A 16,006-nucleotide genomic window follows, 5' to 3' on the forward strand; every position below is an offset into this window, starting at 1 on the left:
GCCGAGTGTCCGTTCTTGATTATCTTTGCCATACGTTTTGACAGCTGAAATCAAAGATTAATACTATCTCAAAACATGTATTTTCTATGGAATTTAAAGTTTTAAAACTACGAAGCTCATTAAGCGCAGTTATACTTGTGTCACAATATTGTTATAGCGTGTTCCAAAAATGATAACACACCCTGGTACATAATACCAGTAACTAACTAGTAAGAGATAAATGAGTCAAACGTTACCGAATTTAGTACTAATTGTAAACTAAGAGAGCCAAAGAATTGACTAGACGCGAAGAAACATTTCTCTCTTTACAGATATCGGGTGGGGGGGATGGCCGAATGGTTAGCACGTGCGCGCTGTATCATAGGGCCTGTCATTGAGTCAACTGGCGGGTTTTCGATTTCCCGGTTGTACGTGACAAGGAGTAGGGTCGCCTGTCCAACCTCGTGGGTTTTCTCTCGGTCCTCCGGTTTCCTCCCACTGCTAAAGACCCCTACGCGCAAGCGAATTATTGAAATAAAATTGAACCATGTGTTAGTCCCGAAATGACCTAGTTTGTGTCGAGTGGACGTTAAACCCCATCTCTCTCTCTCTCTCTCTCTCTCTCTCTCTCTCTCTCTCTCTCTCGTTACAGATATCAAACGAGCAATCTAGTCCTATATATCAGCGTAGTGATACAAACAAAAACACAAAGCTTTACAAATGACACAATAAGTGAAAATATTGGTGACAGTGACTTGTTCAAATAAAAACATTCTATTGTGCCTTTAGAAATGTTTATCATTCTGCTTATAATATACACTGACGTATATTGCTAACTGTGAATAGAGCACATCGCATAGAATCCATATATTGTGTTCTAATATATATATAATATATTCATGAAAAGTTTCGTATTTTTGTAACGAACAAGATAGACATTTCATAAGAAGATACATAGTTTTTGTTATCCAGGATTTGAAGTGTATTTAATAGAAGAAGTTTGTGAATTTAGACAAAAATCATGTAGAACACTACATGTATCACGCCGTCAATCAACAATATGTGAAGGATAAAATTATCAAAGTAACTTAGACTTCAGTTTTTTTCTGATTAAGCGTTCCATCGACTGAATTTAGAATTGAATTAAGAAGTAATATTTGTTGGTAGGACTTTTACTATTTATAAAACATTAATTACTGTTAAGTAGAAATTGGTTAAGAATGGAAACTCGTGTGATAATAATGGCGTTTTTGTTGGGGATATCAGTGGATTTCTCATTAGAAGTGGTAAGTTCACGTATTCTTACGATTATTAGTCGTATAATCTTTTTTTACTTCGTTTTAGATTTACACTACAGCACTTCGCTCTACATCTTAATGCTATAAGCAGCAGATTTTCCCCTTCAGTGCTGACAGACGATTGCAATTTAGGTTCACTTATGTTACATATGCCCTTTAAAATTTCTGTTTACCCGTTGCGTTTATTCAGGAGCGCAGAAAAGGGAAGATAGGCAAAAAATGGACCGGTTGTTTTCGGAAAAGAAGACCGGTTTGACAGAGTCCCTTACACAAAATGAGGCCTACAAATCAAAATTACACAATGGTGAGTTGACCGATTTTTTTATATGCCCCCCCCCCCAGCCACACACACACACAAAAGGGAAAATATATTTCTGCGACCCTGCGTTCATTACTAAATATTTTTCTGTCTGCGTTTACTCTTCTTTTCAGCCCTACTTAGCAAACCTGCCAATAGTTTATACTCTGTTTGAAGGAACACAAGAACAGTTTACATTCAATAGCCAGCAATTGATCTGTGAAAATGCTACGAATCGATATAAGGTCAACTTTATTAACGTTGACCCTACAACTAATTGTCAAAGCTGCTTTAATGTGTGGGCTGACACCGCTGGTGCAGGACGTAAGTACTTCTACTTATATTTGCGACAGCAAAACAACCAAAATATGTCGTCCTGGCGTCTAACCCTTGTAATACCAATCCCTTGCATTCAAATGGATCAAATCTGATACCACTATAACAATACGTCGCTTTTCGGAAGTCACTAAACAAGGTTTTTCAGGTCGCGTTGTTGTTGATACGGGGTATTTTGTCCAGAACGCGACTGGGTTAAAAAATACCCCGGTTTCTAGACGTATTTTCGTCAAGAAAAATTATTACCGACATCAGCTACAAACAAATAGAGCCACACAAATAATGTTCCGATCTTCAGGTGATAATTTAAACATTCTGCTTATGCTAAAAACTGCAGATCTACAAATTGGAATAATTATCATTGCTATGTATGTGTTTAACATCAACCTTATTTAAAATAAATACTGTTTAAATCATCGTAACACATACCCTTCATCCTACACTTGTCACATGCTCTAATGTGTATAATTATTATTATCGACGAGTGTGGTTTTTTTTGACATTATCGCCCAGAGTACTGCAAAAAGTGTGCCCCTTTGTCAAACGTATTGTACAGTGTGACCGACAAGGAAATATGTGATGTAGATACGTATATTATACACATCACATCCCAAATTTGATTACATTATAATGTTATCTATGAAACACGATATTTATAAAAAGAGCCCCCCCCCCCCCACCCACCCCCCCCCCCCCAACAAAACACATTGTGATCAAAACATAAAATCACCCCTGCCAGAGTTATTGAAAATATGTTTTCATTTATTTATTAAAGATACATTATGGGAGATTAGATAAAGAGCTGGCAGATCTCACTATAATAGTTAAAAACTAGATAATGTAAAGGGAATTTGCTGAAAATTTCAGTCAAATTGATCCACTCTGAACCGAGATTTTTGCGATTGAATTTTCGGCCTAGCCTCGATAATCATTACTAAAGTCGGTACGATAAAAAACATAGTATCGATTATCCCTTTTATGATTAAATCATGAATGAAAGTTGAGCAGCAAATCGGATCCTAAAGCAGTAAATATCGAGAGTTGATTATGGTTTGGATAAGTTAATTTTAATTAACTGTCTAATTAATAATTTAGATAACAGCTCAGTCCTAAAGAAAGACCTGCAATAGGCCGATTTAGCTCTTGCATAATGCATGTTTAAGTGCCCAGGAGGCAAGCCCCCCGGAACCCCATTTTCGCTCGATACGCTGATACCCCAAAAAAGACCTAATATGAATTTCGTTCCAACGGGCGTGTCAACATATCGTTCCGTTTCATTTCCGATTGTTAACTCGACCTCATCTTGTCTTTATGACGAGTTAAATATAACGAAATTAAACATAACATTTAATAATTTTGTATTATTGAAAACTGATACCAATTCCTTGTTAGTGGTTAGTTTAATTTTGACGATGTGATAATATCTACACTACATGAAGATCTTACTATGCTGAATTCTGTATCCTTGTTGCATTGGTTATAATTTACTTTAAATTAGACTGCACAAATTGCTAACGTTAACTTGTCTCTCTTATTTCAGAACCGAGCTACTTCCTTCGGTTTGTACCTAGTGCTACTAAATTAGACTACAACGCAGAGAATACGTACACAATAACACTGACGTGTGAAGACAGTGTCGTTGAATCACAAGATCAAAAGGTTGAAGTACGAATAACTCCTAACAACCAACCAACCTTCAGTACACCATCATTCGGTAAGTTCTAAGGATTATTTGTCATATTCCGTAACTTTCTCCGTACCTTGGTCCATTAGGCACAGAGATATCCACCACACCATCATAATGTGCCATTAATTTTGAAATGGTGTCAGACTATTTACTATAACAAGACCACCAGTTAGTGAAATAATACCATGGATCCGTTATATAGCCAACTGGCCCTTTTCATGAAAATTTAAGCTAGAATAGTTTTAAGAATACTGAATGTTCATTCATTGGCTAAGCTCAAAAATCATAGCACAAATTTTAGGACTTCGTTTAAGTTTCTTGGATATGGTCCCATTTTGGATGACCTAAGCTAACATTCCAAACCTACGCTGTCTGTCAACTATTAGCACTATTTGAGAATAAACACTGAACTAGTGACTGCCATTTTAAGTCCCAAAATCGACAATTTTAGTCGAAAACACTAATTTCTTTTTCGAGAATTTTGAGAAGCATATATTCTGCTTTCATTTAGTATAATTGAAAAGTTTTGATTAGTCTTTTTGTGAGAATTGGAGTAGAGCCTCATTACAAAACAGTATAGTAATTACAACAAAACACATACTTATGGAAAACAGCTACTAGTGTATTTAAGGCGACGTATAGTAATTGTTTGATATGGCGGAGATTAAGGACAGAGATCTATTTCCGAAGTAGATAATCTGTGAGAAGAATACAAAGCTAGTAGTTGGTGGGATTTAGGGAACCACCTTTTGGAAACATCGGAGTCCAGATTCTCTACCGCAATGTAAACCGGTAAAAGAAAGCAAAAATATGTCATTCCCATTTAAGTTACAGGTCTCATTATACAATACAAATAAATGGAACACATTTTATTATTTCAGACAGGGTAACATTACAGTCCTCAAATTTATTTGCTGGAACTAATGTATATGAAATTGTAGCCACAGATTCGGAAAATGATCCGATAGAATATGCTCTAGAAACTGTACCGACGTCATCAAATTTCGACATAAGAGGTACGTCGTAGAATTTCAGTTCTAGTAGAAGAACAAAATAAAAGCTATAGCTTCCAGTCTGCATGCTGAGGCTACCTTCACTTTTATTGTCTTGTTGACCGCGGTAGACTGAACCAGTCTCGCACCTATTTATATAGTTCGTATAGTAGGATTCTTGATCAGCAAGACCAGGACGAACAATTAGAATGTCGGGGCCGAACCCTTCTGATCTTATTTCGTTTCGTTTTTTTATAGTTCAAAATTTACTTGGGATCTGAAAGAGTTGATATATAACTCGCGTTTTGGCTGAAGTGAGGGATTAACCAATGAAACCACCTGTTACGGCGACTTCCTGATGTGCTCTACACTGAACTGTGGGTAAACGTCAACTAGAAACGTCAACGCTGACTGGGTGATTAATCAATGTCTGACGTCATAGGGTCAAAACCGCTCGTTTAACCCCTAACAGCCCCCCCCCCCATTACAACTGGTCAAATCTTCATGTAGTGTAGGCCATCGAAAGTATAAAAAAAAATGAAATATCGATCTGTATCTTAATCAGGTTGGGGCCGAAACGAAATTCCGGTGCTTTTTCCGATCTCGTTTTTCCATTGGATTCAATCTTTTGGGATGGTCGGAACCGGTCTGCTAAACGGCCATTCTCGTATATAGCTTGTTGAAGCTTGAATTTAAATGAATTTCTTCAGTCAATCGTCGGGTAATTTCGGAAAACGTAGAAAAACAGATCAGATGAATAAAGAACCCTTTAAAAATAATAAAAAAAGATGAAACAGTCTTTGCAATTAATATTCCCAGATGACGCATTTGTGTATTCTATCTTGTAGCCAATGGACAGATCTACACAGTAAATGGTTTTGAAGGAATCTGTTCAGGACAGAATAGTTATGAATTTAGAGTTCGTATTAAGGATCCATACAATGAATTTACAGATCCAATATCTGTCACTTTAGATCTACGTAAGTTATTATATAATCATAATTACATCACAATAAAACTGTACTTCATTAAAATTAAATAATAGGACGTTAAACCTCATTTTATTTCATTTCATTTCATTTAACTGCTGATGCGCCACTGGCATTTGTCTCTAAAATATCAAATTTCTCACGGTTTAAACTAAGTTAATATGTACCCAGGTTGATTATTTAACATTTAATCAAGAAAACAAAATCAAAATACCAACTCTATATAATGTCCCGGTTTGGATCCAATCGGATTTAAAACAGGCCCATCATTGAATTTTCATGAACAATAAAATGGCGGCGGACTTAATGCATAGCGAGCAGATAAGATCGATAAAAATCTTTGTAAATACTGAACCTAATGGAACCATTTTTGGATTGATATTCCTATTAGAGATTTTTTTTTCAATTTATTTTAGTTTGCAACTGATTCCTGTTGATTAAAATGGCACATCGTTACTTTAAGGTCATACGTGTACAAATCAAAACTACTTTTATAAACATTTTCGTATACATTATTATTAAAATTGATCAATTCTTACTAAAAGTACGTACACAATCAAGCCCTATTAGACAAACATGCGAACACGAGACACAAACCCCCGGCATTGCAAGCAATACACAACAAAAGTATATATCGAATCAATTGAAAGGGTCCGTGGGCTATACGGTATGGTCAACTACGCTGCTATGATGATGGCAATTTACATTGGTTTGACATTGAATTCTGAATGTGTCGCATTCAAAAACATTATAATAAATCGTTTTCGTACAAATTTTTTTTTTTATTAATCATTCATCCACAAATTGATTTTGTTTTGGAGCTAAATGCCCAATTATGTTCGATGATTAAAGGAGCTAAACCCACAACTCAATATTTCCATAATATTTGAAAATAATAATAATAAAAAAAACCGAATTAGATTTTAATATTATTCCATTTCAATCAATATTGATGTTATCTTGTTGTTACGTATTTCACCGAACATAATTAATCAGAAATTACAATTATATTTAAAAAAAAAATGATTATGAATTACATTATATACATTATCATTACAAGGATATTTATTAAGCTTCCAGAGAATAGAGCCATAGACCCTTTAACTCTGTTATATATGGGCTTGTCTGGAAAAAACAATGTTTTGACTGCCCAATTCCCCCATCCGCTTAACACGTCTCTGATTTTAGTACTGCTTCCATTTGATTCCAGAATTTCCCAACTTACCGTCTATTGGTAACGCCAATAGAGATGTAACAGTACCGGAGAACAGTGTACAGAATATACATACATTTACTGGTGTATCTGGTACAATTACTATATTAAATGTACAACCTAGTATTATGAGAAATAAGGTGACACTCTTTGGTAAGTTTTCTTTTCCTGTTGAACATTTAGCACAGATACTGTATAGATGGCTACACGTTAAAAACGTATAGTTAATTTATTATAATTCTTTGTGAGTAACAAACTCTGTATATGACGTTTTTATGTGTTTTTTTAACGGCCTACGTTGTGTGGCCGATAGATCACACGGCCTGTCATTAAGTCAAGTCGCGTTTTTCGACTCAACGCTTGTACGTGACGGGTGTTAGGGTCGCCTGTCCACCCTTGTGGATTTTCTCCGGATCCTCCGGTTTAATGCAACAACTAAAGACCGCTAGCGAATTATTGAAATAAAATTTAACCATATATTAGTCTCAAAATGACCTAGTTCTTTTTCGACTAGACTCATGGACGTTATAAGGGAGTATATACGTTTGTGTGGATATTATTTTTTTTAGGGGGAAACATATTGAGAGTTGATGAAGTATTTAATTTTGAACAGTTTAATACAGCAAACGTCACACTTCTTGTTAAAAGCGGCCAATGTGAAGCAAGGTACTGGTTGATGGTGCGTGTTCAAGAAATGAATGACATTCCAGTATTAACACCAGCGAAAATAAGTGCTTCCGTACCAGAGGGAGTTGTAAGTCTGCATTACATATAGTAAACAGAAGTATTGCGAAATCCTTCTTGTACCTCTGTATAAGATAACTGACATTTATAAGTTCAAGTATGCCTTTTACATATGACGTCACATCATACGGCCTCAGCCATTGTCGTTGCCGAAACCAATCTGATTAAAGCCCAGGTCCTGTTTCCTTTCGTTTCTTTTCAAAATTTCGATTTACTTGTCTTTACTACACTAGGGTCTGGAAGAGTTGTTATATTACGGGCGTTTTGGTTGAAGTGAGGGATTAGCCAATGAAACCACCTGTTACAGCGACTTCTTGGTCTTTTGATGTACGGAACTGTGGGTAAACGTCAACGCTGATTGAGTAATCAATGTCTGACGTCATAGGGTCAAAAGACATTCGTTTGACCCCTGACGTGAACTCCCACAATAACTTGTCAGATCTTCATGTAGTGTAGGCCATCAAAAGTATAAAAAAAACCGAAACGAAATATAGATCTGTATTTTAATCAGATTGAGCTGAAACTGGTCTGGTTAGAATGGTCCCTTTTACTCATTTTGCATACCCATTTACACTAAATAGGAAATATTTTTATCCAGATATACTTCAATCACCTTTATTTATTTTTCTAATACTTCAAAACAGTGTTTTAGAATTTAATTTTCAGAAGGAAAAAAAGTTAATATGGCGAGCTAATTTACCAGCACCGATGTCCCCCTCTCAGTGATTGCCGCGGCATAGCGAATATTCCCTGCTGATCACTGTAGCTCAATCTGTTTGAACATGAAAGAACGGACTAGTGGAGCAAGAATATCGACAGTCGAAAAACGACGAGTCCGCATGCGTTGTGCATATCTGACGTTGTTTGTCGTGTCATACAAATTACGTCAAATCTTTTAGACAGTTGTACCAGATTATCCTTTTTAGATTTTTATATTTGCTTTATAAATGTTATATAATAATAATGTATAACAAGTGCACGGATAAATGTAGTAATTTCTGTTATGCCCCCCCCCCCCCCCACCGTACCAATGAATCCCCAACCAAACAAAACCAACTAGATAATCTTTCCCAATTAACCTAACACAACACAACCTACTAAACACAAAAAAAAATTATCCAACTAAATTCAGGTAACCAAAGACCAAACCCAATAATAACAATTAAGCAAATAATCATCCCCCCCCCCCCAAAAAAAAAAAATAAAAACTTAACAAATCCCCAAACTCAGTAAAACCGAGTAATCAAATCCCCAAACTCAATAAAATTAACTAAACGTAAGTCCCAACCTAACCTAACCAATTAAACAAAAGCCCCAAACCTACAAAACCGACTAAATAAAGCCCAAACTCACCAAAACCAATTTTATGTACCCCCCCCCCCCCAACCACCCGTCCAGCCCCGCAATTCAACAAAAGAAATAACCCAACAAACTAAATAAAACATAACCCCAACGGAACGAGGCCAATAGAAGTAAAGCAACAAAACCAGTTAAACAAACCTCAGCCCAACAAAACCAATTAAACAAACTCCAGCCCAACAAAACAAAATCAGCCAGTCAAAGTTATGCAGCTTCATTCCACTGCTTGACTTTCCAGATCACCTACAATGCAGGCTTTAAAGTAGAAGATGAGGATTTTTCGGATACGGTAACCTACACTATACAGCGAGCTATCTCTGGAACACGTGATATCACGAGAGATTTCACCATTAATCAAGACGGAGAAATTATTTCAAATTTTGACTTTGACCTTGACAGCAGGGTAAGTAATACCCTACGGTCCATATAGGGCATCGGGTATTTTTTTTTTAATATGACACCATATAAAGATGCAGTATGTAAAATATAGATAAAGATTTGTCCGTTCAGGCTATAGTAGTTCAAAAACAGATAATGAACACAAATTATATTGAAAATTTCTTTCAAATTACTTTATTCTGGGCGTAGTTAAATGATTGTTTTGAGATGTAGCTTAAGTCGCTTATTATCGCAGTAACTGCACTTGACAACCATTTGATCGTTAAATTTTTAAATTCGCATCTGTTCATATCCATTTCAAACTCGGCCATCTCATGACCTAGAGAGAGATGATAATAGGCAAGTCATGTGAATAAATATCTCAATAATAATTTATAAAGGATTTGAAGCCAGTCAAAAAAAGTTGAAAAGGGAAATTTAGTTCTTTTTCATCTGTAAGAGTTTTATGTTTGTGTCAATGCCCAATATGTCTGTGTATCGAACCATTATTTCCCAGGGCTTGTCACGAGCAAATTGGAGGCGTGTAGATGACTACTCACGCAAATATAGACTTGCGCGAGTGAGGCGAGTACATGTATTTACTCACGCAGAATGATGTGCGTGAGTAGCCATTTAAATTTCATGTGCTTAATGGCAATGCTCTTGTCACTTCCGTGGAAGCAGACGTTGAATAAAGGTATTTCACACACAATGACAATGCATACTCTTTTATTTCCTTGGCAGTAATATTATCTGTAAATCGTCTTCCCATGACAAGAACATTGCAAGAGAAACTGGGCTTCCCTTTGCCATCGTTTGCGTGCTGAGGGGATTCGGGTAAAGCTTAGAAAGGTAAAAGAACAGGCAAAACAATTTCAATCCCATCAATTTGCAGAAAAGATGCGGGATCGAAAGAATTGCTATTAATAGAAACGACAACATCCGCTCAATGTTTGATTATCCAGACACGGCAAAGGACATCCGCTTAAAAACCGCCTGGCAGTACGCGTCTCAAAGTATTTTTAGTAACAACAGTTGGCACTGGAAAGACACGCCGCGTGCGCAATAGTGCATCGATATGAAGGCATACAAATTGTTTACGGCTTTTTATATTACGATATTCAATTATTTCTGATTAAATTATTTTTTATATTTGCGCGAGTACTTAATCACTCACGTAAATTTGGTTTTACGCGAGCGTAGCGTGCGCGCGAGTAATTACTCGCGTCTCGTGGCAAGCCCTGTTTCCCATCCACTCCTGTAATACTATATACACTGTACAGGTTATTTCAGTGCTCTAAATTTCAGTTATATCAGTTCTGTTTAATATATTAAAGTGGTTAAACAAATGGGGTGTTAAATGATATCCTCGTATGTTAATGATGTCACTGCCATCATTTATCTCTTGGTGTTAAATGTACGTTACGATAAGACATGAGATCGGAGTACAGATTAGCTTATTTTTTTTATAAATGTAGGGTTAATGAAACACTTATCCAAATATATAATCTCACTCATGCACGTATCCTATTTATAAGGAACGTGGGGGGTTTAAGTTTTTGAACACCCCATGTTAACCCTTTCCCCGGTTATGTGACATTATCCTACATATAGTTCATGTTGTACTGGATAAAATAGCCTTATTTGTGTATGTATCAACTGGGTTTTTACTTGTACGGTTCAATCCAACCGTTAACGATGCAAGTACGCTGACGTGGTCAGCCTAACTTAAGGCGTAACGATTTTGCCGTATCACCACTGAAGATGTATAGGCAATTGTCGCTATATTGTCCAGACTTTTCTTGCAAATTTTCGAGGCCATGTATTTTTTGGGGGTACCGAGTTCAACAACAGTTTTGGAACATTTATTTCATAATTTATGTGTATTTCATATTTTACAGGGTTCTGAAGTTGAATTGATAACATTTACTGTACGTGCTACTGATAAAAGAGGTGGTTTTGATGAAAGTGAAGTTATATTGAGAGTTGAAAATATCAATGATAATCCCCCAGTTATCACCACGGCATCTATTATAAATGACGTACTGATGGATTGTGATCCGCCACAACGAATCGCCACCGTAGCCGCAACAGATTTAGATCCAGGTCAGTTTCCAAGATCGTAAAACGCTTTTCTTGTTCACCACTAAGATTATCTCGAAAATACGACAGAGGACGTCCGGGTTACTTGGTGGCATGTATAATGTTAGGAGCAATGGTCGACAGATATTCAGCAGTCGTAAAAATAGTATGTCAATCTGCGTTCATGCTATTATATTTTACGCAAAGAGGGAGAAACCATTTGTATTTGTTTCATTTATCCCTGGGACTAATGATGTAACACCATACATGTATTAATATTACTATCAGTACGACTGTCAAGCTCTCGGGGATCTCGGGAACAATGGGTGTGTGACATTTTGGCAAACTTGACCAAATCTACTAAACGACCATAGACTCCCTGTATCTGGAGTACCACGACCCTACGAGAAACTGAGGGTAAAGTAGAACGTGTAAGCTATATATCGTTTGATGTTTTCATTCCCTACTAATCGAATTAACATGATAAATGGATTGTGCGATAATTAACAAACGAACAATGTATGCATATCGGGCATCCATAAATCAGATTCCAGATATAAGACTATTCATATTTGATTTAATTTTGATAACACAGGTACAAGTCCCAACGGTCAGTTCCAGTTTAAAGGTAGCGGAGCGGGAAACTTGAGAGTGACCCCGGATGGTGCCGTTTTCTTGGACACGCCTGTAACAGCAGACACAACCTATTCTTATACGATATTTGCTGAAGATTTAGGCAATCCACAACTAACCAGTGCCAAACCAATTACCATTACAGTCATAGGTCAAGCTTGTACAACCATCTTCGTACCACCAACAACATTACCGGCAGTAGTTGTTACTGTGCCCGCAGTGACACTGAACACTGGGGCCGGTGCTGGGGCCGGTGCTGGTGCGGGAGCTTCTGCTGGGGCTTCGGCGTCAGCTTCGTCCACGTCCCTTTTGGACGACCCCACTAACCTCATCTGGATAATTTTCCTTGGACTATTGGGTCTCCTGCTGCTTGGTCTCCTGGCATGGCTGTTATGGAGATTCTGCTTTCCCCGATGTTGTCCTGGTTGCTATGGTAGCGACTCATCAGCATTGGGTAGAAATACTGGAGGAAGTGACGGGTGTTGTAATAGATGCTGTGGCAAATCCAAGTAAGTTTTAAAATGAAAAAATGAAAGGAAATGGGATTTAACGTCCTACTATTCTGCTCCTACTGGGCAAATGTAGACGGGTATACTCCATACAGTGTGCTATCAGGAAAATTTTGCCCTATGGCCTACTCTTATATGGAATTCCAACTGCCAAAGGATCTTTTACGTGCACGCCAATGTATACACAGGTCCTTTTTTCCGTCCCATCCGCACGACTAGACAGCTGTCCTTGCCAGGCCCCCGTTCTTCACCACTGACAATGGATTTATACCAGGGAGTAGTAACATTACCTTCTTTTTTAAAATCCCAACAATCTACTTTTCCATTACGTGCCCACAAATCTTTACCGGGGAGATTTCTGTTGGTTTTTTTACCACTCCAATGACCGAGTACTGAAGGGTCCGAGTACGCCCCTTATACCCATATCTACCCACTCCTAGTAAAGTTTCAGTCACTTCCATTCAGCGACGTTTCTATTTCGACGAAAGACAATTTTTGTTTCAGCTGAACAAAAAGTGCGAAATTTGTATACAGAACCAAGTATACACAGCCACATGTGTATACAGAGCCGATGGTAACACGGAGGTTGACGTACAGCTTACGGATAAGAGGATATTGACTACTGAGAACACATTAATAACAAGAAAATTGAGACTCAATTTCCCACAAGTCATACAAGCCAATTATCATATACACACGTGGTGCTATTTTGTCCAGACTAATATTCGCCGAGTCAATTCATGCTAGGTTGATGGTGACTCCATAAAGATAATTTAAAATAAACACAGTGTTCATTATTTTCAATTAATAGACAATATTGGTGTCAGTCATTATAAAATATGTGATAGAGCTCGTAAAATACATCCCAAATATAGTTTTAACACAAAGATCATTGCTACGGGAGTTGTGTAACAAGCACGTGAAGAAACAGGAAGTGACGTCAAACATGACAAACACGAGTTGTCCTTCTATATAACTGAATGAAGTAACGAGCGGTAACAGACAAATGATCGAATTTCATTTTACTGATAATTCCGTTGAAGATGAAAGGTTGTTATATGAGACGATGATAGGATATCTGCCAATTCAAAAAAAGAATTGGCTGTCAGTAGATAAAAGATAACGAACAGATTAGAAAAAATCCGTGCATTACCATGTTTTTATTAAGAACAGAATGAATAAAAACGGGGGAATGCACGGGATTTTTTTTACTTTTACTCGTGTCCCTTATCTAGTGACAGCCAATTCTATTTTTGAATTGTGAGATACCCCCTCACCGTCCCATATAATAACTTTTCAACTTCAACGGAATTATCAGTGAAATGAAATTCGATCGTTTGTCTCTTACCGCTCGTTACTTCAGTCAGTTATATAGAAGGACAACTCATGTTTGTCAGGTTTGACGTCACTTCCCGTTTCTTCACGTTCTTGTTACACGTCTCCCGTACCAATGATCTCTTTGTTGAAATTATATTTGGAATGTATTTAACCAGTTCTATCACATATGTAATAATGACTGACACCAATATTGTCCTTTAAATTTTTCAGTCCAACAGTTGGCCCACGAGAACCGGAGCACTACCCCGAAGGAAAGGTTAAAGACTTTTGGCAAGAACGTAAGTATATCCGCTCACTTTTCTAGAGTCAAAAAGTCTACTTCCAGTTGCACGCTTTTATGAGGGTGTATGTTTACACAAAGAGTTAAAATGAATTAAAATCCACTGGACGAGATCTAGAGACTACTTTTTTAAAATTAAGATCGTCTTTTCAACACCCAGTCGTACATATCAGCATCGGTTTGGCAGATTAAGGGCTAATAATGAGCATCCAAATGAGAATTTAATATCTGAATAGTGGTCGTTGACCTCGAAGAACCTTCGGAATTTTTCAAATCCTGTTCTCACTTTCGAAGGAGTTGAAATTCCACAAGGAGTATTCGCAAAGGCGACTGTCAAAGGTTATTTTATGTGCACGCCAATGTGTACACTGGTGAACCTCAGTTTCATCGAGCAATATTTCCTTGTCAGTCTCGCAGGCACCAAACATGACAATAATTGAAGGTCAGGACATTATATATCCTGAAGGATTCGAGTAGAGCGTCAAGTGCTTGTTTTCTTTTTACCACGGACGCCTCTCAGTACGCTTGTGTTTTGACATTCCAAGCTATTTATGAGTTCTAGCTTGATACTAATTTGGACGAAATTGATCTTAAAATCTGATTTCAATATCAACATATTTTTAATAGACTTTTGAAATAAAAGTAAACGTTCTGGTATATATTTAATACATAAAAAGCTTGTTGTTTTTTTTTATGTCACAGACTATCAAGAACTTGATTATGACAACACAACACACAGAAGTCACGTTCCTACAAGTGGTCTACATGAAGATGGTTATCTAAACCCACGATAGATACATGCAATATATGGATGTATCCATGCATACAAAGACTGACACATACTAACAATTTATAGACTAATGTTAAAGTTTAAAACACACACTACTTATATAATAAATTTATAAATTAATACATAAAAATTTATTCAAAGGTAAATTTCAGTGGATTTTTGTTTATTCTACAAATTCCCCAAATGCCAAAAATCCCGATTTGTAAATATAAATGTTAATTTAGGAGGTTTTAAAAAGAACAACAAAATATTTTTTTTAAAAATCTTTGGGGTTATTTAGTGGAAGGAAAATTTCAACAGATATTCCTGAAGAACTAAATCTCAAATTGACATGTGTGAAAATGTATTACTATATTATAAAAATGTATTCGAAAGGAGACCATTAATCTGACGTATTACCAGAACTATACTTAAAGGAGCCAAATCGCTAATATTTGGGACCTAGAAATTGACACAAATGGGTCGCAACGCATATAATAATGTAGTATGAATGTATATAAACTGATTTACATTCAAACGTTTCTGTTTTTACTATAATTTCTAATCAGTGATGTTCGGCGAAATACGTCAGAAGTCTAAATCGAATGGCAATCTATAGCGTCTGGTTATTTCAGTCTACACCGAAAGTATTTATTGCGCATGCTCTCCAGGTAAGAATATGGCGTCATCGTTTGACATGACTTGTGGAATATGTCTAGCATCGTTCTTCGAGTCCCTGTTGCAAATGGCGCTGAAACGCATTATGGTACACGATTCGTGTACCAATGGTAAAATTTTTTTTTTGTCTTAAATATTGGATATCAGAAGTCCATCTTTTCTCGGTAAGATCACAACATCCATATTGATTTAAATTGACAAATAATTCGTGTTTTCAATGTCGAAGACTTTGGATGATATTGGGTTAGAGACTTAGCTACTTTAATTGTGAGATCAAGTATTGTTAACGGGATGAAATGGTGTTGAAATAGCAATAAAAATATTTTAAATCAAGAAGCGTCGTTGCCTTTGTAAACACATTAATTATATTAGATATTTGTGTTGTCTTGGAGCATCGTTAAAATTAGTTCAGAAAATTATTTTTTAGGACTGACTTTATATTCC

At 36.6% G+C, this 16,006-nt stretch overlaps 1 protein-coding gene across 1 annotated transcript; it reads left to right on the top strand.

Moving 5' to 3' along the window:
* Nucleotides 1-834: 834 nt before the first annotated feature.
* LOC126827532 (protocadherin Fat 1) lies at nt 835-15,745 on the top strand. The gene is made up of 12 exons (XM_050556990.2): nt 835-1,265; nt 1,710-1,899; nt 3,452-3,625; nt 4,480-4,614; nt 5,439-5,570; nt 6,790-6,945; nt 7,362-7,546; nt 9,134-9,298; nt 11,175-11,379; nt 11,951-12,497; nt 14,046-14,113; nt 14,818-15,745. The coding sequence occupies exons 1-12, from the start codon at nt 1,200-1,202 to the stop codon at nt 14,907-14,909; spliced, it is 2,115 nt and encodes a 704-aa protein (XP_050412947.1). The 5' UTR covers nt 835-1,199; the 3' UTR covers nt 14,910-15,745.
* Nucleotides 15,746-16,006: the final 261 nt, after the last annotated feature.

The sequence above is a fragment of the Patella vulgata genome, chromosome 1, assembly GCF_932274485.2.
Source record: "Patella vulgata chromosome 1, xgPatVulg1.2, whole genome shotgun sequence".
Taxonomy (NCBI): Eukaryota; Metazoa; Mollusca; class Gastropoda; family Patellidae; genus Patella; species Patella vulgata.

Bases quoted from the DNA above. Each gene is read 5' to 3' on its own strand.
- LOC126827532 (XM_050556990.2), top strand. From the start codon at position 1,200: ATGGAAACTCGTGTGATAATAATGGCGTTTTTGTTGGGGATATCAGTG. The intron at 3,626-4,479 runs GTAAGTTCTAAG...TTATTATTTCAG, and splicing joins CTTCAGTACACCATCATTCG to ACAGGGTAACATTACAGTCC. The intron at 5,571-6,789 runs GTAAGTTATTAT...ATTTGATTCCAG, and splicing joins ATCTGTCACTTTAGATCTAC to AATTTCCCAACTTACCGTCT.